At 52.3% G+C, this 25,598-nt stretch overlaps 3 protein-coding genes across 13 annotated transcripts in view; 2 read left to right on the top strand and 1 right to left on the bottom strand.

Moving 5' to 3' along the window:
* mark3a (MAP/microtubule affinity-regulating kinase 3a) overlaps positions 1–5,501 on the top strand; it is a 38,014-nt gene extending 32,513 nt beyond the window's left edge. For 3 of the 9 annotated variants that reach the window (XM_056591074.1, XM_056591073.1, XM_056591075.1), the window contains exons 17-18: positions 3,313–3,357; positions 4,044–5,501. In XM_056591074.1, the coding sequence (XP_056447049.1) occupies positions 3,313–3,357; positions 4,044–4,392 (394 nt within the window). In that variant the 3' untranslated portion in view covers positions 4,393–5,501. The remainder of the gene's footprint in view (positions 1–3,312; positions 3,358–4,043) is intronic. The other 6 variants (XM_056591078.1, XM_056591077.1, XM_056591081.1 and 3 more) reach the window with 3 other exon arrangements.
* A 608-nt stretch (positions 5,502–6,109) lies between these two features.
* Positions 6,110–11,100, bottom strand: ckba (creatine kinase, brain a). 2 transcript variants are annotated; one of them, XM_056591087.1, is made up of 8 exons: positions 11,075–11,100; positions 8,432–8,619; positions 8,161–8,315; positions 7,835–7,967; positions 7,204–7,375; positions 7,001–7,124; positions 6,642–6,831; positions 6,110–6,440 (listed from the first exon to the last, which is right to left on the bottom strand). In XM_056591087.1, exons 1-8 carry the CDS (start codon positions 11,083–11,085, stop codon positions 6,262–6,264), a joined length of 1,152 nt encoding a protein of 383 aa, XP_056447062.1. In that variant the 5' UTR covers positions 11,086–11,100; the 3' UTR covers positions 6,110–6,261. The 2 variants fall into 2 exon arrangements, with proteins under 2 accessions (XP_056447062.1, XP_056447061.1); XM_056591086.1 differs by lacking the exons at positions 8,432–8,619; positions 11,075–11,100 and adding exons at positions 9,047–9,248; positions 9,587–9,696 and having other exon boundaries at positions 6,111–6,440.
* Positions 10,411–25,597, top strand: trmt61a (tRNA methyltransferase 61A). 2 transcript variants are annotated; one of them, XM_056591084.1, is made up of 5 exons: positions 10,411–10,671; positions 12,346–12,686; positions 19,034–19,300; positions 21,162–21,210; positions 24,462–25,597. In XM_056591084.1, the coding sequence occupies exons 2-5, from the start codon at positions 12,356–12,358 to the stop codon at positions 25,021–25,023; spliced, it is 1,209 nt and encodes a 402-aa protein (XP_056447059.1). In that variant the 5' UTR covers positions 10,411–10,671; positions 12,346–12,355; the 3' UTR covers positions 25,024–25,597. The 2 variants fall into 2 exon arrangements, with proteins under 2 accessions (XP_056447059.1, XP_056447060.1); XM_056591085.1 differs by lacking the exon at positions 21,162–21,210 and having other exon boundaries at positions 10,414–10,671.
* The last annotated feature ends 1 nt before the right edge of the window (position 25,598 follows it).

Genomic DNA, 25,598 nt, shown 5'->3' with positions numbered 1-25,598 from the left:
ACACACACACACACACACGCGTGTGCTCAGACCCCCGTCCTGATGCACACAGCCCTCTCACCACTAGGGGGGGTTTACAATGGGGTGGTCGTACACACAACCTTTTAGACTCCTGCTGGGAGGGTGTTGTGCTAGTGCTGGTCGACTCCCAGCAGGGGGCGCTCCGTCTGGGTCAGTCTGCCACAGACTGCGGGGGTCAACCCCTGAAACGCTCCCCTCCCACCTCTCGGGCTGGGCTGTGTGTGTCTCCCACTGGGGGGGGGGGGCTGCTAGACCCTCAGCCGACCAATCACACGTCACCGCCTGGCCCCGGCCAATCACCACGCTGCGTGTATGTGTAGTGTAGTGTTCTGCCTGTCATTCAAATCTCATCGCATGCACCCGCACCCCCCCCCACCCCCCCCCTGCTGAGGCTGTACACACACACACACACACACACACACACCACACACACCACACACCACACACACACACACACACACACACACACACACACACACACACACACACACACACACACACACACACACACACTTCAGAGCAGCCCTCTCTCAGTGTGAGGGCTTCAGCAGCAGCAGGTTGTGTCTAGGTTCTAGCTCCGGCATATCTCCCCTGGTGGGTCGTCGTGGAGGGGACCGACCCGTACAGTTAGTTGAGGGCCCGATGATAAAGGTCTTGTTGTTGGCCCTCCCTCTCTGAGCAGCTCTCAGTTCCTGCTCCAGTAACGAGTCTGTCTAGGGACGACAGTGTTGTGTGGCGTGGTTATAAACGTTTTGTGTTGAGGTAGTGTTGAACCTTACCGGCAGGGTGGTACAGATTCATTGGTACCAAAAGTGTAGACAAGCTGACGTGTTTGGTGTGCGTTAGCATGTTGAGGAGAGCCAGCGTGTTTGATGTAAGCTAGCATGCTAACCTGTAGCATTCAAGGGGGGGAAGGGTTTATTCGCCTGCTCGACAGACCTTCTAGAGACGCAGGTGTGTTCACATCAGCCAATCAGAAGGTAGCTGCGCGTAGCTATCAGCCAGCTAGCTCTGGCTCTCTGGTTCCCGGTTCTTCACGGCGGCCATGTTGGGAGAGGCCAGGAGCAGAGTGCAGTCCTCACAGAGTCCTAAAGCGTCCTGGCGCCCTCTAGTGGTGATGTCCTCCACTGTCACCTCGACACAAGAGCTGAGACTCTTCAGTCGAAGGGAACTGTTGGTGGGTTTGCTCAACGCTAACCTCATCGTCATCATCGTCTTCATCTTCCTCATCCCACGGCCGCCCGCCCATCCTGTGTCAGCTCTTTGGTTTCACGCTTCAACCATAACATGCTGGAATCTTATTGGTGCAGAGGGAGCGTCGATGTCCCGCCTCCTTCCTCAACACAGGAAGTTAGGTTCCCCCCCCCCCCCCACCTCCTCTTGATTTGACCTTCTCTCTCTCTGTGTGTAAATGTTTCTTCCCCACCCTTCTCTGCCCTGTGACCTTTGACCTCTCTGAGCAGGGTCAGTATTGACCCGGCCAAGTCAGGGGCTGCCGGGCCCCCCCCCCAGGGAGCACACGGTCTTAGTAAGTCTTCTGCACCGTTCTCCTCCCTCCTGCTCCTCCTCTTGTGTTCCTCCTCTTCTTCTTCTCCTCCTCCTCCTCCCTCTCTTCTTCTCTGCTCCTCCACTCTGTGCTCAACTTCCTCCCTGCGCCTCCTCATCCTCCCTGCTCCTCCTCTTTCTGCTCCTCCTCTTGCTCCTCCTCCTCTTCCTCCTCTCTGCCCTTCCTCCTGTCTGCTCCTCCTCTTCTTCTCCCCTCCTCCTCTCTGCTCTTCCTCCTCCTCTCTGCCCTACTTTCTCTTCCTCCCTGCTCCTCTTCTTCCCCCTCTGCTCTTCCTCTTCCTCTCTGCTCTTCCTCCACATTCTCTACATCCACCTCATCCTCTCCTCATCGGTGTGTTTTCCCGGGGAGCTCGTCTCATTGGCTGCCGTGTGTCATGGGACCACCAGGGGGTGGAGCCGTGTTGTTCTCCCTCCAGTCCGTCGCGTGTCGGAGGCCGAGGCCCTCGTCAGAGGAGGAGGTCCGGGGGCCGTCTGCCCTCTGCTGCTCCCCCCCCCCACCGACGTGACGCTCAAACGTCGGGCTCCTTCACACCAAGTCAGGCGCTCTTCGGAGCGGGGCCGTGCGGCCGGGCCCAACGTCACGCTGCGGCGGACGATCGCGACAGGAGACGGAGACGCCCACGGGAAGATGAACCTTGTTCACCGCGTAGCGTTAGCATCGTAGCATTCTGCGGTCGGCAGAGCAGCGGCGGAGATGGAAGAGGGGAAGCCGTGCGACCCGTGCGCCAGGAAAGAGAGGCCACAGTTCACAACATGACGTCACACACCAACGGGGGCCGTGAAGGGACACGTTTGGTCTGAATTAGCCCCGTATTGCTGCACTGCATGCTGGGAGTGCAAGGGCCCCTGACAACCCAGTTCTGTCAACGAGGGGACTACAAGCAGCAGTGAGCCACAGCAGCATTGAGCTGTAGCTGAAGTTTTATTGTAGGTAATAAATATGTACAAAGTATTGAACGATCAATAGCATCCTGCGTACAAAACTATCAGCACGTACCATTTATAAGGAGCCGTGTTAGGGGACATGCTAGGAGCCATGCTAGGAGCCGTGCTAGGAGCCATGCTAGGAGCCATGCTAGGAGCCAGTGTCTGCCAGCATAGGATCCATCCCGGGTGCATGTCGCTGCAGCCTCTCCATCTGCTGTGTGTGTGCATGGCTTTGACCCCCCCCCCCCCCCCCACCAGACAGGGCCCTGGGGCTGCACAGCGAACCCCCCCCCCCCAGGCCCGACCAGCTCCATGTCCCTCCAGGCAGGGGGACTGGATCACCAAGACCAGCTCCTGGGGGAGTTGACTGTAGTGTCCGGAGCGGGTGGAGGGCGGGTGGAGGTGGGAGGAGCTGTGCGGGCCCTTGGTGGGTTCTGGGGCTCCGGGGGCCCGACCCTGGTACCACCGGGCCCGTCTGGTGGGACCAGTCCCCCGTCTGGCTGCTGTCGTGTTGTGTGTGTGTGTGTGTGTGCTGGGGGGCTGTGTCATCAGAGCCTGGTCCTGCTTGGGGACCCAGTAGGAGAGTGGAGTTCAACCCTGTTGTTTAACCGTCGTTTCATTTTGACGTATATTTTGAGTTTCTCCTCGTGGTTACGTTTGTCTCGTGGTTACATAGTATTGACCCCCCCCCCCTTCCCCTGTGACGCGGCGCTTGTTGTGGTGATGATGATGATGATGTTGGTGGTGGTGGGGGTGATGAAGGTGGTATTCATGTTCTTCTCTCCCTGCTGCCTCCAGAGTCTCCACAGAGTTTGAGAGAAACGGGAGACCTGAGGGCTCAAGGTGAGACGTCTGTCTGTCTGTCCTCCTGATCTGTGTCTGTCCTCCTGGCTGTCTGTCCTCCTGATCCGTCTGTCTGTCCTCCTGATCCGTCCCGCCTCCTGCTCTCTGTCTGTCTCTTTCCTCTTCCTCTGTCTGTCCTCTTGCTTTCTGTCTGTCTGTCTCTCCTCCTGCTCCGTCTGTCTGTCCTCCTGCTCTCTGTCTGTCTGTCTGTCCTCCTGCTCTCTGTCCGTCTGTCCTCCTGATCTCTGTCTGTCTGTCCTGCTCTCAGTCCATCTGTCCTCCTGCTCTCTGTCCGTCTGTCCTCCTGATCTGTCTGTCTGTCTGTCCTCCTGCTCTCTGTCCGTCTGTCCTCCTGCTCTCTGGCTGTCTCTCCTCCTGGCTGTCTGTCTGTCCTCCTGCTCTCTGTCTGTCCTCCTGTTGTCTGCCTGCTGACCCGTGCCACCACTTGTCAAGATGTTGTGTGCATCTCATGTCTTGATAGCGATGCTGTTTTCGCCCGCGTGAACAGTGCGTGCGTGCGTGCGTGTGTGACCCTGCATTACTAAAACCAGCTCTGTATGGCCCCACCGTCCTCCAATTACTGTGTGTGTGTGTGTGTGTGTGTGTGGTGTGTGTGTGTGTGTGTGGTCGGTCTGGCCTCCATCCCATCCACTCTAACCCATCTCTCGCCCTCCCCCCCCGTCCAGTCGCCATGTTCCTGGGGATCCGAAGGGGGAAGCCGCCAAAGACGGCAAGCCGCGCTCCCTGCGCTTCACATGGAGTATGAGGACCACCAGCGCCATGGAGCCCGGCGACATCATGAGGGAGATCCGCAAGGTGCTGGACGCCAACAACTGTGACTACGAGCAGCCCGAGAGCTTCCTGCTGGTGTGTGTCCACGGGGAGGGCCGTGACGAGGACCTGGTGCAGTGGGAGATGGAGGTGTGCAAGCTGCCGCGCCTCTCGCTCAACGGGGTGCGCTTCAAGCGGATATCGGGGTCCTCCATCGCCTTCAAGAACATCGCTTCCAAAGTTGCCAACGAGTTAAAGCTATGAACAAAAAGGGTCAAGACCAGATGAATATATATAAATATCTAGAAGTATTTAAGCTGTACAATCATTCAAGTAGCAGTTTCCAAAATGTCTTTTTTTCTAAACAATATTACAGATAATGTAATGACTATTCTAATGTATAGAGTTTGGCTTTTGGCAATAATCAGTTATCTACTAATGTCTGTTTTCTGCCCTCTAACAGGATGCTTTTTGTCATGCTGTGAATGTGGACAAAAAGCATTTCTAGTCTTATTTATTTCACAGGTTTTTTTTCCTCTCTCCTGGAAAAACAGATTTAACGTAGCGTTTGTTTTCAGTGTAAATAATGTATCTTACTTTCAAGATGGCTTCCCTGCAGTACTCCATTGGTTTGTTTTTTTTGTATTTTGTTAGAAGATGGAAGTTGATGTAAATGCCAGGGGAGGGGTCACTACGTCTGATTAAAGTGTAAACTTGATGAACGTGTTGTCACTTTGTGAGTCAGAACCGGTGTTGCTGGTCATTTTAGGCCAAGATAATCGTCATGAATATATAATTAGCTATGTCAGACCTCAAATTTAACCAGGCTCCTCAGATATGGACTTTCTTTAAATGGTTGGTAAGTTCAATTTGGCGCCTCTATTCTATTATTTACGGTAGCCATTTACCTGTTACCTGTGTGCCGAGTTTCTCGCCGTTGTGGCGATGCTGTAATGTTTTGCTGTGGAGAGCTATAAATAAATGGACTAAACAAGTTGTATAAGAACAATTATTGGAGGTTAACATAGTAGCAGAGGATGGCTACTAATAAGAACTCCACATTGCCTTGTTTCGACGAATGTCCTACGAGAATTGTATAAATGAAGTTGAAATCTGGAAACGCGGTTTTAGGTCAGGCCTACGGCATGGCAGCTCAGGCGGAACGGAGAAAGAAAGAGGCGGTAGGGGGCGACAAACTTCAGGCTACGACTTGTTTGAAAAGGATTATGGACTAAATGTGTACAATCCCTGTGTAGCTACGGGATTCCCCGGTAACCAGGCGCTGAACACCAGAAGCTCGCCTCCCCGCCTCACCAGGTAAGCGAAAAAACAACGAGGCAGTATTGTATTTCACCGGCAACCGCAGGTTAGGCCTGCACGTACTAGAAATCAAGATACATTTGCAAAGTATCACAGCATGATTGTCACTTTGTCTCCTGACAATTTGCATGTAACAAAAATAAACAAATGAACAGGACAGCACCTTGGAGAGCGCCGCAGCACCTCAGGCACATACCTGTCTGTCCCTCAGTCAGTCAATCACTTATATATACATATTGGTGGTGGTTAGTGAGGTCCCCCCTTCACTGTAGGCGTCTTTGAGTGTTATTAATCATTACTCACGTTTAACCTGTTTTTCTTCTGTTCCACATAGTTTTGAATGATGACTATATGCTCTGTAAGGTGACCTTGGGTGTCTTGAAAGGCGCCTCTAAATTAAATGTATTATTATTATTATCTTTTCTCCCTCCGTCTCTTTAGTTCCCTTGGATATATATGCTTTCAAATTAATTATAAAATAATCATTGATACCGGAAATCCATCCCGCAAATTTATAGATACAAACTGGTTTGAACAACCAAATATATTGTTTCTAATCAATTTAGTACCCTTCCTTAAAGACTTAAAAAACCACAACAGGTCTACAGTGAAATTAGCCTTGTGAAGTCATTATGTAGATCAGGCTTGTTAAACCTCCACACATTTAATTAAGACACGGTTTGGTTCAGAACAACTTTATTTCATGTTCAGCGCCAGCTTCAACAAAACATTGAAGTTTTTAAATAGGGGGAACATTCCAGAACGGGGGGGTCAATACGTCAGGCCAGGGGGGCAGGACCCAGCAGGAGGAGGTTACTTCTGGGCGGGGATCATGGCGTCGATGGGCTGGCCCTTCTCCAGCTTCTTCTCCATCTCCACCAGCAGCTTGACTCCGTCCACCACCATCTGCACCAGCTCCACCTCGGAGAAGCCCAGGCGGTCCGCGTTGGAGATGTCAAAGGTCCCGCCCACGGCCGCCGTGTCCACACCCCCTGAGAGACGAGAGACACCGGTCACACGGCCATCCGACACCGCAAGGCCTTCTGGGAAGGCTAAGGCTGGATCCCACTACACTCCTTGGCCCAAACCCTTGGCCCTACGGGTAGGGCCAAGGGGTGTAGGGGGATTGGACCAAAGACTTCACACTAGGCCCATCCTACAGAGCCCAGACGGGGTTAGGGTTAGGGGGGTACCTGTTCCACGCTTCTGGAGCCGCAGCTTCTTGAGGATCTCCTCAAACTTGGCGTTCTTGCTGACGTTGGGCAGCTTGACGTGGACTCCTGCGCGCAGCCCTGTGCCCAGGTTGGAGGGGCAGGTGAGCACGTAGCCCAGGTGCTCGTTCCACATGAACTCGTGTTTCCTCTCCTTGAACAGTTTCTCGATCTGCGGGGACAAACAGCGGTGAGTCTGGGCTCATGTGATCTGGTGCTCTAGGCGGTCTCCACGGTGATCGACTACATCAGGTGGTCTCCACGGTGATCGACTACATCAGGTGGTCTCCACGGTGATCGACTGCTCTAGGGGGTCTCCACGGGGATCTAGGAGGACTCACCTTGGTGAGGCCGGTGCAGAAGCGGTTGAACACCTCCTTCATGTTGCCTCCCTGCTGCATGGAGATCACCCGGAGGTGGTCCTCCTCGTTGACCCACACCAGGAACGTCTTGTTCTCGTTGTGCCTGCGACACACAGAGCCCCGTTAGCACGGCCGGGGGGAACTCAGGACCGGCCCCGGGCCCCCGCAGAACCTCTACTCACCAGATGCCGCGGCCGTCGGGCCAGTCACGGGCCATACCGGACGCCAGCAGCAGGGGGGAGACGGGCTTGTCAAACAGGAAGTGGTCGTCGATGAGCTGCTGCTGCTCTGCGTCGGACATGTTCTTCAGGGCGTAGTACTTCCCCTTCAGGTCCCCAGACAGAGTGTCCAGAGCTGGGGAACACAGGAGAACACATGACCTACCACCGTCTGGGACCAGAGGTGAAGAGAACACATGACCTACCACCGTCTGGGACCAGAGGTGAAGAGAACACGACCTACCACCGTCTGAGACCAGAGGTGAAGAGAACACGACCTACCACCGTCTGGGACCAGAGGTGAAGAGAACCGTCCTACCACCGTCTGGGACCAGAGGTGAAGAGAACCGTCCTACCACCGTCTGGGACCAGAGGTGAAGAGAACACGACCTACCACCGTCTGGGACCAGAGGTGAAGAGAACCTTCTGAAGGACAGCTATGGAGGGAACTGGTCCACGTCTCCAGGGGAGGACAGAAATGTGGAGCAGGTGTTCTGCCGGCTGCCGCCTCTAGAGGGGGCTCTCTGCCCAGTATTTCTATGAGCTCCGGGCATCAACCAACAGCACTCGTGCGTCCGCTGCAGGCGGGCCCTACCTTCTATGGAGAGGGTCTCCACGGCGCGACGCTCCCCGCGGCTGCAGTGGGGCGGCAGGCAGAAGCCGCGGACGCTCCTCCCGGTGCGCACCCTGGAGCTCAGGACGTAGTTGGGGTCCAGGTCGTCTCCCCCCTGGGGAGAGGGTACAGCGTCAGGTACGGCTCATGGCAGCCAAGACTATCCGTGATTTTCTTTTACATCCAAAACAGACTTAAGTCCCATCTGAAGTGGCCCAAAAATATCCACTATACATCGACTGCATGCACACCGCTACGCTCCAAACAAAGCACTAGCGGTGGTGGGTGTGGCGAGGGGGCGGAGCTACCTTGAGGTGGGCGGGGTCCAGGTCGGTCTTGTGCTTGTCTGTGGGCTTGTATCCGCCGTGGCGGTCCTGGATCACAGGGTCCAGCAGCTCTTTGAACACCTCGTAGGTCTCCTCGTCTCCGGCCACGCAGCCCACCGTCATGATGAAGGGGTGGCCTGGACGCCCCCGGTAAACACACACACACACGTTAAAAACACATGGCGTCCACACACAGCCCTGGCCTCCCTAGTTCTGGTCCCTGGTTAAGGTCTTGTTGTCTAGGTTACAGTACCGGGATTGTCCACCCCTGTCTGAATGACATCATCTATGGTGAAGCCGTTGGGTGTGGCCCTCTGCCTCAGCTGCTTGTAGATGTCAAGGGTCATGGCCAACGCCATGTGGTGGTTGTGGCCGGTCAGGTCAGGGTACTCGTCCTCCGCTGACAGCCGCCTGACGTTTATCTGGGCCATGGCCTTAGAGCTAGACACACAGCAGGCTCACTACACGCTCCCTCAATACAGGCACGCTCACTACAGCACCCTCACTACAGGCACCCTCACTGCAGGCTTACTACAGGCACGCTTACTACAGGCACCGTCTCCGCTGCACCTGCCTCGGCAGCATCATGATTCATGGCGGCAAAATATTTGAATATAGACCACTACCGGTCACCACATCATGACGTCAAAGCCAAGTAGGCAATTCAGTCTTCATTCATCCATCTTTTTGTTTAGTGTTTACACACGGGCAAGGTCGCGTTGCAAATGGCGGCTCCATCCCGCTTAGAAGCCCCCCGGTAATACCCCCTCCGCTAGTCTAGATCCTGGTCTAGCGAGGACACTGAACGACGCGCAGCAGGCGGCGGCTCGGCGCAAACGCGGCTTGAGGTTTCTTTATTTTCTATTACCTGGGTTATCAATCCCGGTCTGGATGACGTCATCCAGGGTAAATCCACTGGGGGTCTGCCTCTTCCTCAGCAGCTCGTAGATGGCCGGGGTGAGGATCTTGGCCATGTGGTTGTTGTGTTTGGTGAGGTCGGGGTACTCCTTGGCCGAGGCGTATTTCAGCTTCATCTCGTTGTGAGTGTTTCCGAAAGGCATGGCTGATCCCTGCACGCGCGGCGCGGGGGAGAAACCACACGAGTGAGCGAGACGTGAGAGGACGCGGAGACTCCCCGCACCGGCCCCGCGGACCGGTGCACAGTTTACGCATTACACGTCTACGTCGTTAAATTGATTAATACTTTAATAATCCCAGGGGGAAATTATTTTTGTCACGAAAATCATCACGAAATCATCATAGAACTATATATCAACGTATTATTACGACAATGCATATACTATTAGTCCACATCTGTCCGCCTAAGATGAAGCGGTGCATGTGATAATAATGAACAGAATGAGTTGAATCAAAGACGCGTTGGAGGGAACAGAGAGAGCGGTCCTACCTGTGTACTACTACTACTGGGGGAAGAAACGAAGATCCCTATTGTTCCGGCCGAGACGCAAACCTTTTCCAATAGACAGACTGAGCGTTCTTCGCGGGGACGACCAAGCCCGGGCCGTCTTATAGCGGAGCTGCTGGCTCCTCATTGGTCAGCGCTCAGGCTCCACTTTCTCTATTGGACGCTATCCGATTTCATCCTTTCAGTTCATCTGGACTGAGGCGCATAACTCAAACCCTCTGGATGTTAAATGGGATTGTCCATAAACTGTAAATGCCGAGTGTGCTTCTTATGGCAATGCGAATGTTTTTATAGCAGTGTGCATTTCAGGAGCTATGCGTCCTTCTCATTTAGTAAAGTACACCCAACCGAGCGAGGAGTAGTGTAGATATCAGGGAATATACTTCATAATCCAACGAGTTGCATGGCGTCATGGAAACACACTTTGCAAGAAGACTGATAGATGATTATTACTATGAATTTCCGACATATATCATCGCTGTGCACTGCCATGATAGAATGCATCTATCATGCATTCAGCATTCAGTAGGGCAATATGTAAAGCGTCTCAGAGTACCATATTAGGCGCTATATAAATTTAATTTATTATTATTATTATTCAACTAATTACATATTAGTAGAATTGAAATATGTAACAGCGCATAATCTAATTGGAAGACCAATCCCGAAGAAGTGATAGTTGCTCATAGAGGAAACGAGAGAATCTGCCTAAAAAACTAAGAAGCATCATGACAGCTAGAGAGATCATTCAGACATGCCATTGCTCCTAAACCACTACTTTATCGAGCACCCATCTACGTCATCGTAACGCGACAGACCTCGCCGAGGATCACCGCAGATCTACAAACCATGCGCTCAGCGACACGCACCTAGGCGGAGCGGCGGCGGGAGGCGGAGATCTGCGAATCCGCGCCGCCGCTTCCTCCTCCTCCTCCTCCTCCTCGGCTGCTCTGAAAACAAACCCACGTGTGGACCCGGAGAACCGGCGGCTCTCAACCAAAACACCCCGACACCTTCGTTTAACAACACCTCTCCTCTGTTGGCCAGGTGAACCGCACCCCCAGGAGGTAGGCGACATCCTGACCCTTCACCCCTGTCGGTCTCTCTGTCTTTCGGTCTGCTGGGGTTATACTAGCGGTGGACCAACGGCTAGGCTAGCGGAGGTACCGGCGAAACCAACGTCTTTCCGGTCGCGGTTTTGGCTTTTATTTAACGTTTATAACGACTCATGTGAACCTGAACCCGTAGAGCCTTTGCAACCCGACCTTGCCTCATGTTCTCTGGTTAAAACGACTCGTAGTCCCCGGGGTTCAGACCTGGGGGACAGTGGCATCGTTAGCACGATGCTAACAACGGCTTCTCTGATGTTAGCCGGCACCCACTAAAGTTCACTGGCGGATAACTGACACGACGTTTAACATTTAAAAATCTCTTAAGCTTAACTTATTAACTTAACTTGCATAAACTTACAGTTCGTCCATGTCTTCTGCCGTGTGAAAGACGGTGGGTTTGGTTTGGTAGGAGTCGACTGACAAACCGTTTACTGCTCTGGTGGGAATACTTCAACTGAGCTACCAGTTTAAACATCAACTGAACTAGTTTCAACTACCAGTTTAAAAACCAACGGAACGACCAGTTTGAACACCAACTGAACGACCAGTTTGAACACCAACTGAACGACCAGTTTGAACACCAACTGAACGACCAGTTTGAACACCAACTGAACGACCAGTTTGAACACCAACTGAACGACCAGTTTGAAAATCAACAGAAGTAACGGCTGTCCTCGTTTCACGCGATGTTGGGGTAACGGTCTCCAAAGCCCGCGGGGAGGATCTCGTCCAGTGGTTGGACGAGATCCTCGCATCTGGTTGCCTGGCAACCAGATGCGTCCGTTTCTTTCTTTCTTTCTTTGTTGAATGTGCTGCTGTAACATCTGCATTCCCCTCACTCAAGAAATTAAAGTGTGGTTTAATATGTTATCGTTCAGCAGATGCCCTAACCCAAACAACCCATCAGTGTAGACAAGTCGTTTAGGAGCAGGCAGGGGTTAGACAGTGAATACAGATACAGGTCATTAAGCAGCAGGTAGGGTTTGGACAGTGAATACAGAGTCCGGTCATTAAGGTCCAAGTAGGGGTTAGACAGTGAATATGGCGACAGGTAATTTAGGTGCAGGTAGGGGTTAGACAGTACAGAGACGGCTCATTATGGAGCAGGTAGGGGTAAGGGCATCTTTCTAAAGGATGCCTACTGGTAGAATGACCAAGTACCTTTGGGCTGAATGTTCTAAAACCATCGCTGATACTAGATGACCCTGCCCTGTTTGACATACATGTCAAACAGGATAATGCTCATGGAGGGGGTACGGCATGTGAGGTGAAGTGTGTCTGAACAATTTGGAGAAATAATCGAATTGCGATTATTTCAACCAATATTGCGATTTAGTGTATGATTTTTCGTTTCAAATATCCTTTTTTTTTTATTCACTAAACAAGCAATAAATCATTCTATAGTAGGACCAACACAACATTGGAAGCAGTCAACATAGAAACTCTTCCTTCCTTTAGGCCAGGCCAATGTGTTGAGATGAATTGATGCATGAATTGATATATTGATGTACACAATTTAATGTGCAGCCTTTTGCGATTTGCAAATCGCGTTCTCTAACATTGCGACGTCAGTTTGAATTCGTTCATTCAGCGCTAGTCTGACGGTGGTCTTGTGGTTCTGGTCTCCAGAGGAGACGTCATGAGCTTCGTGGAGTACTCCGAGATGGTCCAGGAGGGGGACGTGGCCATCGTCTACCTGGGACACGAGTCCATGATGGCGGTCAAGGTGCAGAAGAACGGCCAGACCCAGACGCGCTACGGCGCCATACGCCACTCCTCCGACCTGATAGGCAAGCGCTACGGGTCAAAGGTCACGTGCAGCAAGGGCGGCTGGGTGCTGGTGCTGCACCCCACGCCTGAGCTGTGGACGGTGAACCTGCCCCACCGCACCCAGATCCTCTACACCACCGACATCGCCACCATCACCATGATGCTGGAGCTCAAGCCCGGAGCGGTGGTCTGCGAGTCAGGTGAGGACCCCGCAGAACCACACCCGCAGAACCACACCTTTTTATTTAGAGAACCACACCTTTTATTAAGGGAACCACACCTTATTCACAGAACCACACCTTATTCACAGAACCACATCTTATTCAGAGAGCCACACCTTATTCACAGAACCACACCTTATTCACCGAACCACACCTTTTATTAAGGGAACCACACCTTATTCACAGAACCACACCTTATTCACAGAACCACACCTTATTCACAGAACCACACCTTATTCACCGAACCACACCTTTATTTAGAGAACCACACCTTATTCACAGAACCACACCTTATTCACAGAACCACACCTTATTCACAGAACCACACCTTATTCACAGAACCACACCTTATTCACCGAACCACACCTTTTATTAAGGGAACCACCCCTTATTCACAGAACCACACCTTATTCCCAGAACCACACCTTATTCACAGAACCACACCTTATTCACCGAACCACACCTTTATTTAGAGAACCACACCTTATTCACAGAACCACACCTTATTCACAGAACCACACCTTATTCACAGAACCACACCTTATTCACCGAACCACACCTTTATTTAGAGAACCACACCTTATACACAGAACCCCACACCTTATTCACAGAACCACACCTTTATTTAGAGAACCACACCTTATACACAGAACCACACCTTTTATTTAGAGAACCACACTGTCGCAGCCCGAAAGGATGCGACACAAATGAGCGGTCTAGAGTAGGGTTCACCATGATCAAACAATGGTTTATTTCGTAGTCCCAGAACAAATGAGTAAGAAAAACCACAAATGCGCAAAACGTCTGCGCCAAATCAAAACAGACAGTACGAGCACCACCAAACAAAATAAGTTACGGTAGCCGTCCGCCTTCCAACAAAGGCACAGGACGAACTAGCCGTCAGGTGGGTGTGGCCCTGCTGCCCCCCCCCCCCCTTTGGTGGGCAGAGCAGAGGATCTTTTAGCGACTGCAGGGCGCCCAATCAGCCTAATCAGCCACGCCAACACCCCTGATTGAAGCAAGAACATCACAGGTATTAGGACAAACAAAGGCATTAGGCATTAGGACAAACGAAGGCCAGAGAGCCGTAACACACACACCTTATTTTGAGAACCACACCTTATTCACAGAACCACACCTTTTATTTAGAGAGCCACACCATATACACAGAAACACATCTTTATTTAAAGAACACACCTTTATTCACAGAACCACACCTTTTATTTTAGAGAACCACACCTTATTCAGAGAGCCACACCTTATTCAGAGAGCCACACCTTATTCAGAGAGCCACACCTTATCTATAGAACCACACCTTATTCAGAGAGCCACACCTTATTCAGAGAGCCACACCTTATTCAGAGAGCCACACCTTATTCAGAGAGCCACACCTTATTCACAGAACCACACCTTATTCAAAGAACTACACCTTATTAATAGAACCACACCTTATTTACAGAACCACACCTTATTCAGAGAACCACACCTTATTCACAGAACCACACCTTTATTTCAAAGGAACACTCGCTAACAAGTGTCTTCAGGCCTGTGACCACATTTTAGGTGTGAAAATGTTAGATCTTTCTGTGTTGTTCATCCCGCATGGGACAGCCCACCGCATGCCGTCTGCCTGTGGTCTTGGCGTCCCACGAGGAACATGTGCGCATTGCACCAAACTCGATAGGCAGAGCATTTACATAAGACCTTTTTAAGTGACACCTTGCCTTTCCAAAGCATTTCAGTCGCAAGTAAAATATCTTCTGTGTCCCGGCATACATATCAGGAGGGTAGTTGTATGTCTGATGTGTGTGTGTGTGCGTGCGTGCGTGTGTGTTGCAGCAGTACTAGATCATGGTAATACTGCAGTGGTGTCTCGCTATCAGCCTGTCACTGTATTGATCGAGCACCGTCCATTTTATTAGTCTGCTAGGAAATGTGCCTAGTCAGCCACACACCCCCTTCTCTCTCTCTCTAATGGGAAACCATCGTCTGCATCATGCTTCATGCCTCTGGCATTAATGCAGACCCAAATGTGTGTGTGGGTGTCTGTACGTTTGCGTGTATCGTCGTGTCGTCTGTTCAGCCTGCTAACTCCCAGCCAGCCGCTCTCCTGAGGTCTTCTCCTACCCCCTTCCCACCAACACAAACCCAGTGCTGGTGCTGGTTCAGTGTTGGTTCTAGACGCCAACTTCCCAAGAGCCAGCTTGATTCTCCACAGATTTTAGGGCTAGAGTAGAGCCACTTCAATGCGTCAGAGCATACGACCCCGTTGTCCTAGCAACGTGTCAGGAAGTTAAAATGAATCATGGCTCTTGTGAGTTGAATTACGCCAACCAAGGGCTAGCCGTCACTGGTTCTTGTTTCTTGATATTCAAAATAAAAAATAAATATAAATAAAATGTATGCGTCAGGACGTTAAAACTTTTTAAATGATCGTGTTAAAACTACGCTAACCCAGTGCTAGACGTCACTGGTTCTTGTTTCTGGTGTTGGCACTGGCTCCGAAACCGGCGATGGAACGGCGTTGGTGGAGAAGGGGTGTGCGTGATAGGTGCGCTAGGGTCCGAGTCCTGATGGTCTGACACCAGGGCTCCCAATGCCTCATCAGCCTCGTGCTGCAGCCTCATGTGCTGACCGGGGCCACCGCACGCAACACGGAGCACAAAGAACAATGGCCTCTTTTAGGAGTGAGCAGGCTGGCTACTGAGCGCCAGCGTCCGTCATGGAGAATGGAAGTGCCCTGATTTGTTTGTCTTTGTAGCCTGGTTGAGGCCATCAGAAGGTTCTCCCGCCTCGTAGCGTTCAGCACACACACACGCACACACACACACGCACTCAAGAATGTCATGTCCTTCAGTGAGGGGGGGGTCACTTTGACAAGGGGGGACGTGGAGCCGCACTGCGATTGTGGCCGATAGGGATGTTGACTCTGTTGACACGCCCTGTGTGGACTAGGGAGTCACCTTGGAGACCAGGAGCTCTCGACGTGAAAGGTGTGTTTTATAAGGCTCATAGTCTATTGATTTATCTTCTATTGAGTCATCTAGGAGCCATTTTTTATCCAAAGAGACTTCTCGGGAATCCAGATACATGTCGTGAAGGGGCAGGGGTCATCCTTCTCTCCGAGTTAGGCCACTTACACCGTACTCCTTGTAACGTTGGTAAGGTGTGTATTGGAGATGTGTGGCTCCTAGATGGGACCCTCCTCAGAGGACATTATGATGGGGGCGCAAAGTCAGAAGGAACTACCTCCTTTGTCCTTGGGAGATGTCCCATGATGCAATGAGGCAGGCAGCTTTAAAAATAGTCCATTTACATGAGAACCGCATGTCTTCATGTAGAATCTAAACTAGGGGTTTATGATAGAAGCAGCATTGATGGCTAAAAATAGTCTGCTCCACTATTACTGCGGGCCCCGGGCTGTCCCAGTGACTCTGGGTATGTGGGACATGAAAGGTAGCGTTCTGCTGCAGGCCTCAAGGTTGTGAGTCCGGTTCTCACCACCAGCAGCCCTTCATGTTCTGGCCTCGGTCCGGGTGACAAGGAGCACGTTGTTTCGCCACCTGTGCCGGTGCTTTTGCATAGAGTGCGGTTATCTTTCCCCGTGGCGATGAAGTCTGGACGCATTTGACTCCACAGAGCTGCATCGACGCGTTCGTGACAAACTATTGGAGGAGGATTTGGTTTTTATTGGTACACCTGTCAATCCTGCCACTGAGTACCAAGTCCTGCATCCACCCTCAGGACGGTGGCTAGCAGGAGACGGGACTTCCTCAGAAGCGGCCCCTGACTCTCCTGCTCGGGGCTGTGCATGGGGGGGGGAGGCGGACGTCTGGAAGAGGAAACAAAGGAACCTTTGGATACCGATATGACGGCTGCGGTTGAGAGGGTTCATAGTCATAAACGTAGAGCGTTAGTGTGTCCGCTTTACAACGCTGTGTTCTCCTGCAAGCCACAAGTTAAGAGTTCTAAACTTCTTCTTTGGCCCCTTGCTGATGCTATCGCTATCTAGCTGGAACCCTAGCTGGTACTAGCAGTCCCTAGCTCTCTCTTGTTCTCTCTGACCACCAGGGCTGCCCCCCCCCCCCCCCTGCTAACGTCACCTTTCAGGGGTTAAACTCTGGTGCTCTAACCTGTCCCATCAACATGCTGACCGAGGTTAAACACTGCGTTGCCGCCCAGTCCCAGTTACGCCCCGCTGCCGTCTCCACGGTAACCGGCGCTAACGCGAGTGTCCCAGATTCTCAGGAAATTCATAACCAGGATATCAATTATCACCTCAGGAGGGCCGAGGGGGCTCCCTTTGTCCACAAGCCGGCCCATTCCGCCGTTCTCTAAGTCTCCCTGTCGGTGGTCATGTGTTGTAAACATTGGGGTCCATTGTTGCCACGAGAACAAGGGCGGGGATGACGCAACTTTAGCGAGAGCGGGGGCGGCGGGGGCATAGAGACAAGATGTACTAGATCCCAGCCACACACTCCAGGGTCACATGACAGGGCTGTCGCTACATGGCTGCGCGTTATTGGTCGACGGGGCTGGGAGACTGCTGTTGAGCAGTGCGGTTGGAGATGGTAATAAACACCAGATTAAGCTCTGCTGGAAGTTTTTACAGTACACACGAGTACACTGTGATGAGGCTTGGGCTGGACTGGAGAAACTGGGAGCTTTGCATAACTAGCAACTTCTGTGTCGTGCATGCCTGCACCACGCGTACGTGCATGCAAGCGTGTGCGCGCAAACAAGCAACTTAGTGCAACTTTTATTTGGCCATGATGCGTCTTCCCAGATTCCACCCTGACCATTACCACACTAACCCTGTATTCAGAATGTGACCATCTCTCAACCTGTTAGCCCCACTTGACTTTCCGTCACCTAACATGATCGTTTCAAGGTCTTATTTGATCCTGGCTACTTCTGCCTCTGTACTGACTATCCCCTGCCTGCTCCTTAATGCCATGTCTCTGTATAATCGTACCCGTACCTGCTCCTTAACTACCTGTCTCTGTATCATCTATCCCCTACCTGCTCCTTAATGACCAGTCCCTGTATCATCTACCCCCTACCTGCTCCTTAATGACCTGTCTATGTACGGTCTAACCCCTACCTGCTCCTTAATGACCTGTCTATGTACGGTCTAACCCCTACCTGCTCCTTAATGACCAGTCTCTGTATCATCTACCCCCTACCTGCTCCTTAAGGACCCATCTCTGTACCAAATATGAAAGTACTCAAGGTTGGTTCCGCAGAGTTTTGTCTGTACTGCGGAGTCACATGGCGCACGGGCGTCACGTCAACGGGACGATGACATCAGCTCAGCTTTGCCCTCACTGCTCCTCCACACGGCTTTAGACGCTGTGATAAACACGCTCCAGATAGTGGCAGTCTGATAGCGGCGGCGTGTCCCCGTGATGTGGTTCAGTCCGTGTGGCCCTGACCTCCTCAACGGTCGAGTGGAGGGACTTCCGTTAAAGGGACCCTGGCAGACTGTCAGGATTTTATTGTTTATTGGTGGGGGTTGTAATTGTAGTGGGTCATCAGCTGAGGGATGCTTGGACAATGAGAACAACGGTTCTTTGTTGAACAAACTCACAGGGTATGATAAAAGGTTGATCGCCATGGAAACTGATTGCGATCACCTGTTTACAGGAACAACGATGCTCTGTCTCACTCTCACTGACACACACTCACTCACTCTCTTGTTGTGGCTTAAGCATTAACTTTGGGTCGGCTTAGCTCAGGAGGTAGAGCAGTTGTCTTGTAACCTAAAGGTTGCCCGTTCAATCCCCATTGCCCCTGGGCGTGCCCCTGAGCGAGACACTTAACCCTAACTGCTCCTGACGAGCTGGCTGTCGCCCTGCATGGTTGACTCTGCCGTCGGTGTGTCAATGTGTGTATTAAACGATGTAAGTTGCTTTGGATAAAAGCGTCTGCTAAAATGCCCTAAATGTAAAACTTTGGCTCTAGGCCAGCTCATCAGTCATACTGGAGTAGATGGATGTGATGTGTACTAGCTCGGCTTAGCTAGTGTTTGGCTAGCGTGCGCTCGCTTTCAGGTCCTTTCTGAGGCCCTTCCTCACCACCATGGTGGGATCAACCTTACTAACGGCTTATCCAGATGTCTCTTTTCCCATGATGCATTGCGTCCCCCCCCTAGATCCTAGCCTGACCTAATCTTCCTCAATCCTTCATCAAAAAAAGTTCTTGGTTCGAGACCCAATGCCCGCAGCCTCGAGCAATTTTGAGTCTCACCCTCCAAGGCGGTCTTCCTCGTTGAAGAAGGGTTTCCTCATCAAGCCTCTGTATTGTCCCCCCCCCCCCACCGACAGGAACAGGAAGTGGGTCTCTGTCCCACGCCATCCTGCGCACCATCGCGCCCACCGGCCACCTCCACACGGTGGAGTTCCACAAGCAGCGGGCGCTGGAGGTGGAGCAGGAGTTCCGGGAGCACCGCGTGGCCCACCTGGTGTCCGTGCGCAACCAGGACGTGTGCCTGGACGGCTTCGGCGTGGCGGGCGTCGCCGACGCCGTCTTCCTGGACATCCCCAACCCCTGGGAGGCCGTGGGCCACGCCCACAGCGCCATGAAGAGACACGGTAAGACCATGATCGCAGCGCTTTCACGTTCGTTACGACGAGCCGTCCTCCGAACCCGGGTGCTCAGGAATCTGATCCCAGACCCAATGTAACCTCGATAGTCATGGTGCTGGAGATAAAGGTTCATGGAGAAAACACCCTGGTAGGCCAGCAGAACACTCCCAACAGAACACTCACACGTATGGATCGCAATGGGAGTGTTGATGGACTGTGCGTGTGTGTCTGTGTGTGTGTGTGTCTGGGTTGTGACTCATCCAGGCATGATGGACAAAATGACTGGACACGCACACATAGACTTGTGCTATCCCATAATAACCTTGGCCTGTCTCAATGCATCACACTAGGATGCAGAAACAATAGCGCGTGATGTGTTTCCATGGTTACCTGCCCTCCAACCGGGGGGGGGGGGGGGGGGGGGGGGAGGAGAAGAGGGCAGGTCTGGGCAGGTCGGTACGTGACCTGGCACCGAGGGGTCGTTGCCGCGGGCGCCCTCATGACAACGACCTCTCATGACAACGACCCCCCTCATGACAACGACCCCCCTCATGACAACGACCCCTTGGCCCTCTTAAAGGTAGCCCTGGCTGTGTCCTGGTGTGTCCGTCTGAGAACGCAGCTGGGGATTTAGATCTCTACCCTTCTAGGGGTCGTGGGGTTCACTGCTCCAAGCTCATTGGTCAAGCCTGACCCAAGGCAGTGTTTCCCACAGAAATTTTGGAGACTATGGGGGGGGGGGGGGAAGGGGGCTGGTATGGGGCGATTGTTGATTGTTGACGGGGTACGAGGGGTATGGAGCGATTGTTGAACGGGGGGGGGGGGGGGTATGGAGCGATTGTTGACGGGGGGGGGGGGGGGGGTATGGAGCGATTGTTGACGGGGGGGGGGGGGGGGGGGGGGGAGGGGGGGGTATGGAGCGATTGTTGACGGGGGGGGGGGGGGTGTATGTCTTCAAACTTCGCCTGAGCAAAAGAGAAAAAAAAAAAAATTTTTTTTTTTTAATAATAATAATAATTCATGTGCACGCAGAGACTATGGCGGCCGAAATTAGACTATGGCGGGCCGCCATAGTCTCGTCAATGTGTGGGAAACACTGCCCAAGGGGGCACAATGCTCGAATGACGCTTCGTAAGATCAGGGAGCCGATTTTAAAAACCAGGCAGTAGGCCGGTGTGTGTTCGGTGTTCGCTACAGCAGGGTTCTACCGCTGTTTAAATATGTATAGTCTTCAGCCTCTAGGCATAGCCAAACGACTTTTAATTGAGGTGCTGGGAATGAATTCCATTAGTGTGCGAGGCGGCGGTCCACTTCCATCGATCGGAGTCTCGGATCGAGCAGAGAGGCTCGCCGCCGTAGCCACGCAGAGACACGAGACCATCTGTGGTCCCCGTGGTCGGCTGGTCCCTGGGTCCTGTACCCAGAGGCTTTCTGTCTACATGGAGAGCCCGGCTCCCTCCCAGTGCATCCTGGGACGTCAGTCCGCCCGGCCCGCCTCCCCGTGCATCTCGGGACATCAGTCAGACAGACACAAAGGGAACCGTGGTCGGCAGGGGAATGGACTGCACACTGGTCCCTCTGTCCCTGCTCTCATCGCTCTAGTACCGCTCTCCTCTCCTCCTCTATCGCTCTACCTCTTCCTGTCTCCATCCCTCCTTTTCTCTCCCCCTCCTCTCCCTTCTCCATATCTCTCCCCCTCTCTCTTTCTCTCTCCCCCCTCTCTCTCTCCCTCTCCCTCCCTCCCTCCCTCCCTCTCTCTCGGTATCTTTCCCCTCACGCTCTCACATATATATCTTTATTTGTTCTCTCCCTTTTATGGTGCTGCTGCTACTTACACACACAAACACACACCGAACACACACACCAGCTATATGTGCCGTAGATGTCCATACAGGGTCATGGAGCAGGAGGAGGAGGTGTGTATGTGTGTGTGTGTGCGTGTGTGTGCCTTCTCTTCTCTGTTCTGTGTTTATGATGCTCCCCGAGCTAAACACAGAATCTTTTCCGTCGGAATATCAGCAGACCACTGAGTCACCTGATCGGAGGGTTCAGTTCTGCCTCCTCCTGCCATGGTCAGGACAAACTGTACACAGGGCTATGGAGCAGGAGTTGGTAGGAGTTAGTACCATGTAGTAGGAGTTGGTACCATGTATGTAGGAGTTAGTACCATGTAGTAGGAGTTAGTAGTAGGAGTTAAGAGAATGAGTTAGTATGAGTTTGTACTATGTAGTACGAGTTAGTAAATTGAGTTACTATGTACTATGAGTTATTGGACCGACAAAGCAACTTATGAGTCGGAAGGTGTTAAGGGTCATCTTGCGCTAGGATGCCTACCAGGAGAATAGTCTACTTTGGGGATCGAACCAAGAACCGGTTCGGCTCCCACAAGTTGATGCATGTCCCCTTGGCAACCGGGCTGTCGTGGCCGCAGACCGCTGGCCCAGACTTATGTTCTCCGGCAGTAGAATTCCTCTCGTTTCTGTCTCCCAGCCGGGACCGCGGTTAGATGATTAGCTCTCTGAACTCTCACCAGAGAAAGGCATGCACCACACACACACACACACACGAACACACGCACACACACACACACACACGAACACACACACACACACGAACACACACACAGACATTCGAACACACGCACTTCTAGACATTCGAACACACATACACACACACACACACACTTACAGACATTCGAACACACACAGTCCATTAAGGCGCTTTTGTGTGTTCTGCAGTCAGGAGAGAACACTCTGGAGCTCTCCAAAGACCAGCAAACACCCGGTCCACCCTCGCTGATCGATTGGCCATGGGGATTGAATGATTGGCCATGGGGATTGATTGATTGGCCATGGGGATTGATTGATTGGCCATGGGGATTGATTGATTCTTTAGTCAGTAGCCCTTGCCCTGGACCGTAGTCTTGGTCGCTAGGCAACAGCCCGTTGTGTTTGCACAAGGCTGAGAGCAGAAGTTTGTCAAAGGATCGCCCGCTATTTGAAACGCGTCAACAGTCTCACCGCTGCTCGGCCGTCCCCAAGAGTCCTCTGATTGGTCGGCTGTGGCCGACCAATGTGGTCATTCAAAATGGCTGCCCCCTGTGTTGAGGGGGAAACCGAACATGTTTTTATCGGAACACGTTTCCATAAAATTCACATATCACATGCTCGGGTTACGATAAATAGGACCTAACCATGTGACCCAGACCCATGTCCGAGTGACCTGGTTAAGGTGTAGGGCAGGGCGTGCGGGTGGGGGGGTGTCTGAGGGAGTGGTCCCTCCCCGCGGTCGCTCTCCATATTAGGCCAGCAGGGTCCAGAGGATCCCCGGGGAGCCTGGACCGCCGTCTGGAAGACCTCCCGGTGGGGAACCCTCCGCGAGGAGGGAGGAATGGTAGACAGCAGTTCAGCAGCCCTTCTCTGCTCTGAGGTTAAGGTTTTTTTTTTTTTTTTTTTTTTTTTTTTTTTTTTTTTTTACAGTCGTACAATAATGTAAAGCAGTCTTTTGGCCATGGAAGGTGCTATATAACCACACTTTATTTACAAAACTTACTTTAAGAGTGAGTTCATTGATGTGCTCTTGCAATACATTGCTATCAGCACTTTAATGTGAACTGCACCTAAGAGCTCTTTGCATGAATTATTCAAAGGGATGTATGGCTCATTTCTTTACAAAGTAAACAACGTCCCAAAAATAGAACAATCTCTGTTTATCTTAGTGCCTACCTCAAATAGCCATGTCCAGCTAACCTGCTTTAGTGTGTGTGTGTGTGTGTGTGTGTGTGTGTGTGTGTGTGTGTGTGTGTGTGTGTGTGTGTGTGTGTGTGTGTGTGTGTGTGTGTGTGTGTGTGTGTGTGTGTGTGTGTGTTTTAAGTGGATCTAAAGTGACCATGCCAAGTGGGTAAGCTACACCTATAAGCGAGGCCGTCCCCCTCCACCCTGATTCTGGTCCAACACAATCCCGGAGCGTCGCTATTAGCTGACCCTGTTACTACCATCCACTAGCTAGTTTTGTAAGCACAGCTAGCGTCATGACGTTAGCATGCTACCAGTTGTGCTGTTCGCACAGCCTCCCGCTACGACAGCTAGCATCATGACTATAGCATGCTAACGGTTGTATAGTTGGCACAGGCTCCCGCTACGACAGCTAGCATTATGATGTTTTCATGCAAACAGTTGTGCTGTTCGCCCAGCCTCCCGCTACGACAGCTAGCATCATTACGTCGGCATGCTTCCAGTTTTGTTAGCACAGCCTCTTGCTATGGTTCCTTGCGTCATTAGATTATCACAATACAACGCTAACAGCTGTTGGCCTCATATCAGCTGTTTTCTACACGTTGACCCGTTCAAAATGTTTTGACCTTCCCCCTTGTATAACCACATACATGTTATGGTTGCCTCACTTCCCGGCGAGTGCATGTAGGCAGGCTGGTTACCGGCTGGTAAAGCAGGCCGCGGGGGGGTAAAGTAGGCTGGTACGGGAAGGAAGAGGCCTTCATAGCGTTGTTTATCGTTATCAGCCAACACTATTCACTTCCTCTTCACTTCCTGCCTCCGCCTCACCAGACCGGCTGCCAGCTGCGTCCAGATGTTTACACGGCAGACGGGGTCACCAGCTTGTTGCCTGGTTACCAACGCATCTCCTTATCTCTTGAAAACAAAAGCCTGGGTGGCTGTTGTTTAAAGACTAGTGTTCCTGCTTTGTACTGTGTGTGTGTGTGTAACAGTTGTGTACTTACAGTTTGTGCTTGTGTGTGAGGGCTGTTGCTATGGCTGTCTGTGATTGGTTGGAATGGTGTTGTGACGTCCTCTCGGTTCGTGGGGGGTCCTGATGTTCTGTCGGGCTGTCATGGCGTCCTAGCGCTTCGAGTCTCGCTTTTTGTTTTCTCACGGGTCACATTTCTCACCCTTCCCTCTTCCCTGTTCACCCCCTCTCTCCCTGTCACCCCCTCCTGTCACCCCCTCGATCTCTCTCTGCCATTTGTGTTCTTTCTCTTTTTCCTCCTCCATCTTTTGCTCCCTCTCCTCTCCCTCTTTCTCCTCTCGGCCTCTTTCTCCCCCCCTCCCTCTCTCCCCCCTCCCCCTCTCCCTCTCCCCCTCTCTCTCCTTTCCCCTCTCGGCCTCTCTCTCCCCCCTCCCTCTCTCTCTCCCCCCCTCTCTCTCCCCAGGGGGCCGCCTGTGCTCCTTCTCCCCCTGCATCGAGCAGGTGCAGCGGACGTGCGAGGCCCTGGCCGCGCGGGGGTTCCACGACCTCAGCACCCTGGAGGTGCTGCTGCGCGTGCACGACGTGCGCACCGTGGGCCTGCCGCTGCCGGACTTCGGCCCGGACCGCACCCCCGACCCCGCCCAGACCCCCGCCCCGGTGCCGGCCCCCCACGCCTCCCTCTCCATCAAGACCACCACCCCCCCGCGGAGCATGGCGGGCCACACGGGCTACCTCACCTTCGCCACCAAGCCCCGCACCTGACGGAGCCACGGGGTGCATCGTGGGTAGCGGACCGCCGTAACGTTTTCCCCCCGGCGGGTCGTCGTCACGGGGACGAGGTCGAGCTCGGGACGGTCCGTCGTCACGGGGACGAGGCCGAGCTCGGGACGGTCCGTCGTCATGGGGACGAGGCCGAGCTCGGGACGGTCCGTCTCTGGCGACATTTTGAACCGGGAGGAGCCGATACCTTCCTGGTTTCCTCAGCTAAAAATACATCAAACGTTACCCATGGTGCATTGCCTTAAGAGCTTAATGGTTGCCCAGAAACCACAAAGATCGAATGTCAATGATGGTCTTTGAGTGGTCGAGATTGCTCAAATCAATTCTTCTGTTCATGGGCCTTAACCATCCGGCGGCCATCTTGGCTCCATCTTTGTTCTGAACGTGGCCACTAGGTGAATAAGGGCTCACGTTAATACCCTTTACCTAAACCTTGCCACAACGAACCCTTAACTCAACTTTACCACAAACGAAGCAGCACCTAAACTTCACCAAAGTGTGCTGCTGAGTTTCTGTTCCCTCTAAATGTCCCGTCTGAGGAAGCTTCCCAGACGCCCTTATTTTGAAGAGTAACGTCAGCCATGTGTTTGCAAAGAAAAGCCCTTTTGATTTACGTTGTTTTACACTTGAGGAGTAGATTCCCCTCACTCTGCTGTGTTGCTTGAATCAAGTCAGTTGTTTTATTATAATAAGTTCAAGAATCTTCTGGCTGATACATTTTGGTTTGCTTTTTATAATAATTTCTTAAGACTAGACTAATTTTATAAGAGGTTGAAGTGATTTGTACATGGGGGGAAATGTATTAAAGTGTGGAAAAAGT

Source organism: Gadus chalcogrammus, chromosome 5 (assembly GCF_026213295.1).
Source record: "Gadus chalcogrammus isolate NIFS_2021 chromosome 5, NIFS_Gcha_1.0, whole genome shotgun sequence".
NCBI classification, from domain to species: Eukaryota; Metazoa; Chordata; class Actinopteri; order Gadiformes; family Gadidae; genus Gadus; species Gadus chalcogrammus.
This window is presented reverse-complemented; position numbering and strand designations above follow the sequence as displayed.

What these genes read in the sequence shown, in the direction of transcription:
- ckba (XM_056591087.1), bottom strand. An exon ending in GACAGGGGTGGACAATCCCG is followed by an intron (nt 8,316 to 8,431) that starts GTACTGTAACCT and finishes GGGGGCGTCCAG; the next exon opens with GCCACCCCTTCATCATGACG. An exon ending in CCCGACGGCCGCGGCATCTG is followed by an intron (nt 7,125 to 7,203) that starts GTGAGTAGAGGT and finishes TGTGTGTCGCAG; the next exon opens with GCACAACGAGAACAAGACGT.
- trmt61a (XM_056591084.1), top strand. Translation starts at nt 12,356, where the DNA reads ATGAGCTTCGTGGAGTACTCCGAGATGGTCCAGGAGGGGGACGTGGCC. An exon ending in AGCGGTGGTCTGCGAGTCAG is followed by an intron (nt 12,687 to 19,033) that starts GTGAGGACCCCG and finishes CCCCACCGACAG; the next exon opens with GAACAGGAAGTGGGTCTCTG. An exon ending in CAGCGCCATGAAGAGACACG is followed by an intron (nt 19,301 to 21,161) that starts GTAAGACCATGA and finishes CACACACACCAG; the next exon opens with CTATATGTGCCGTAGATGTC.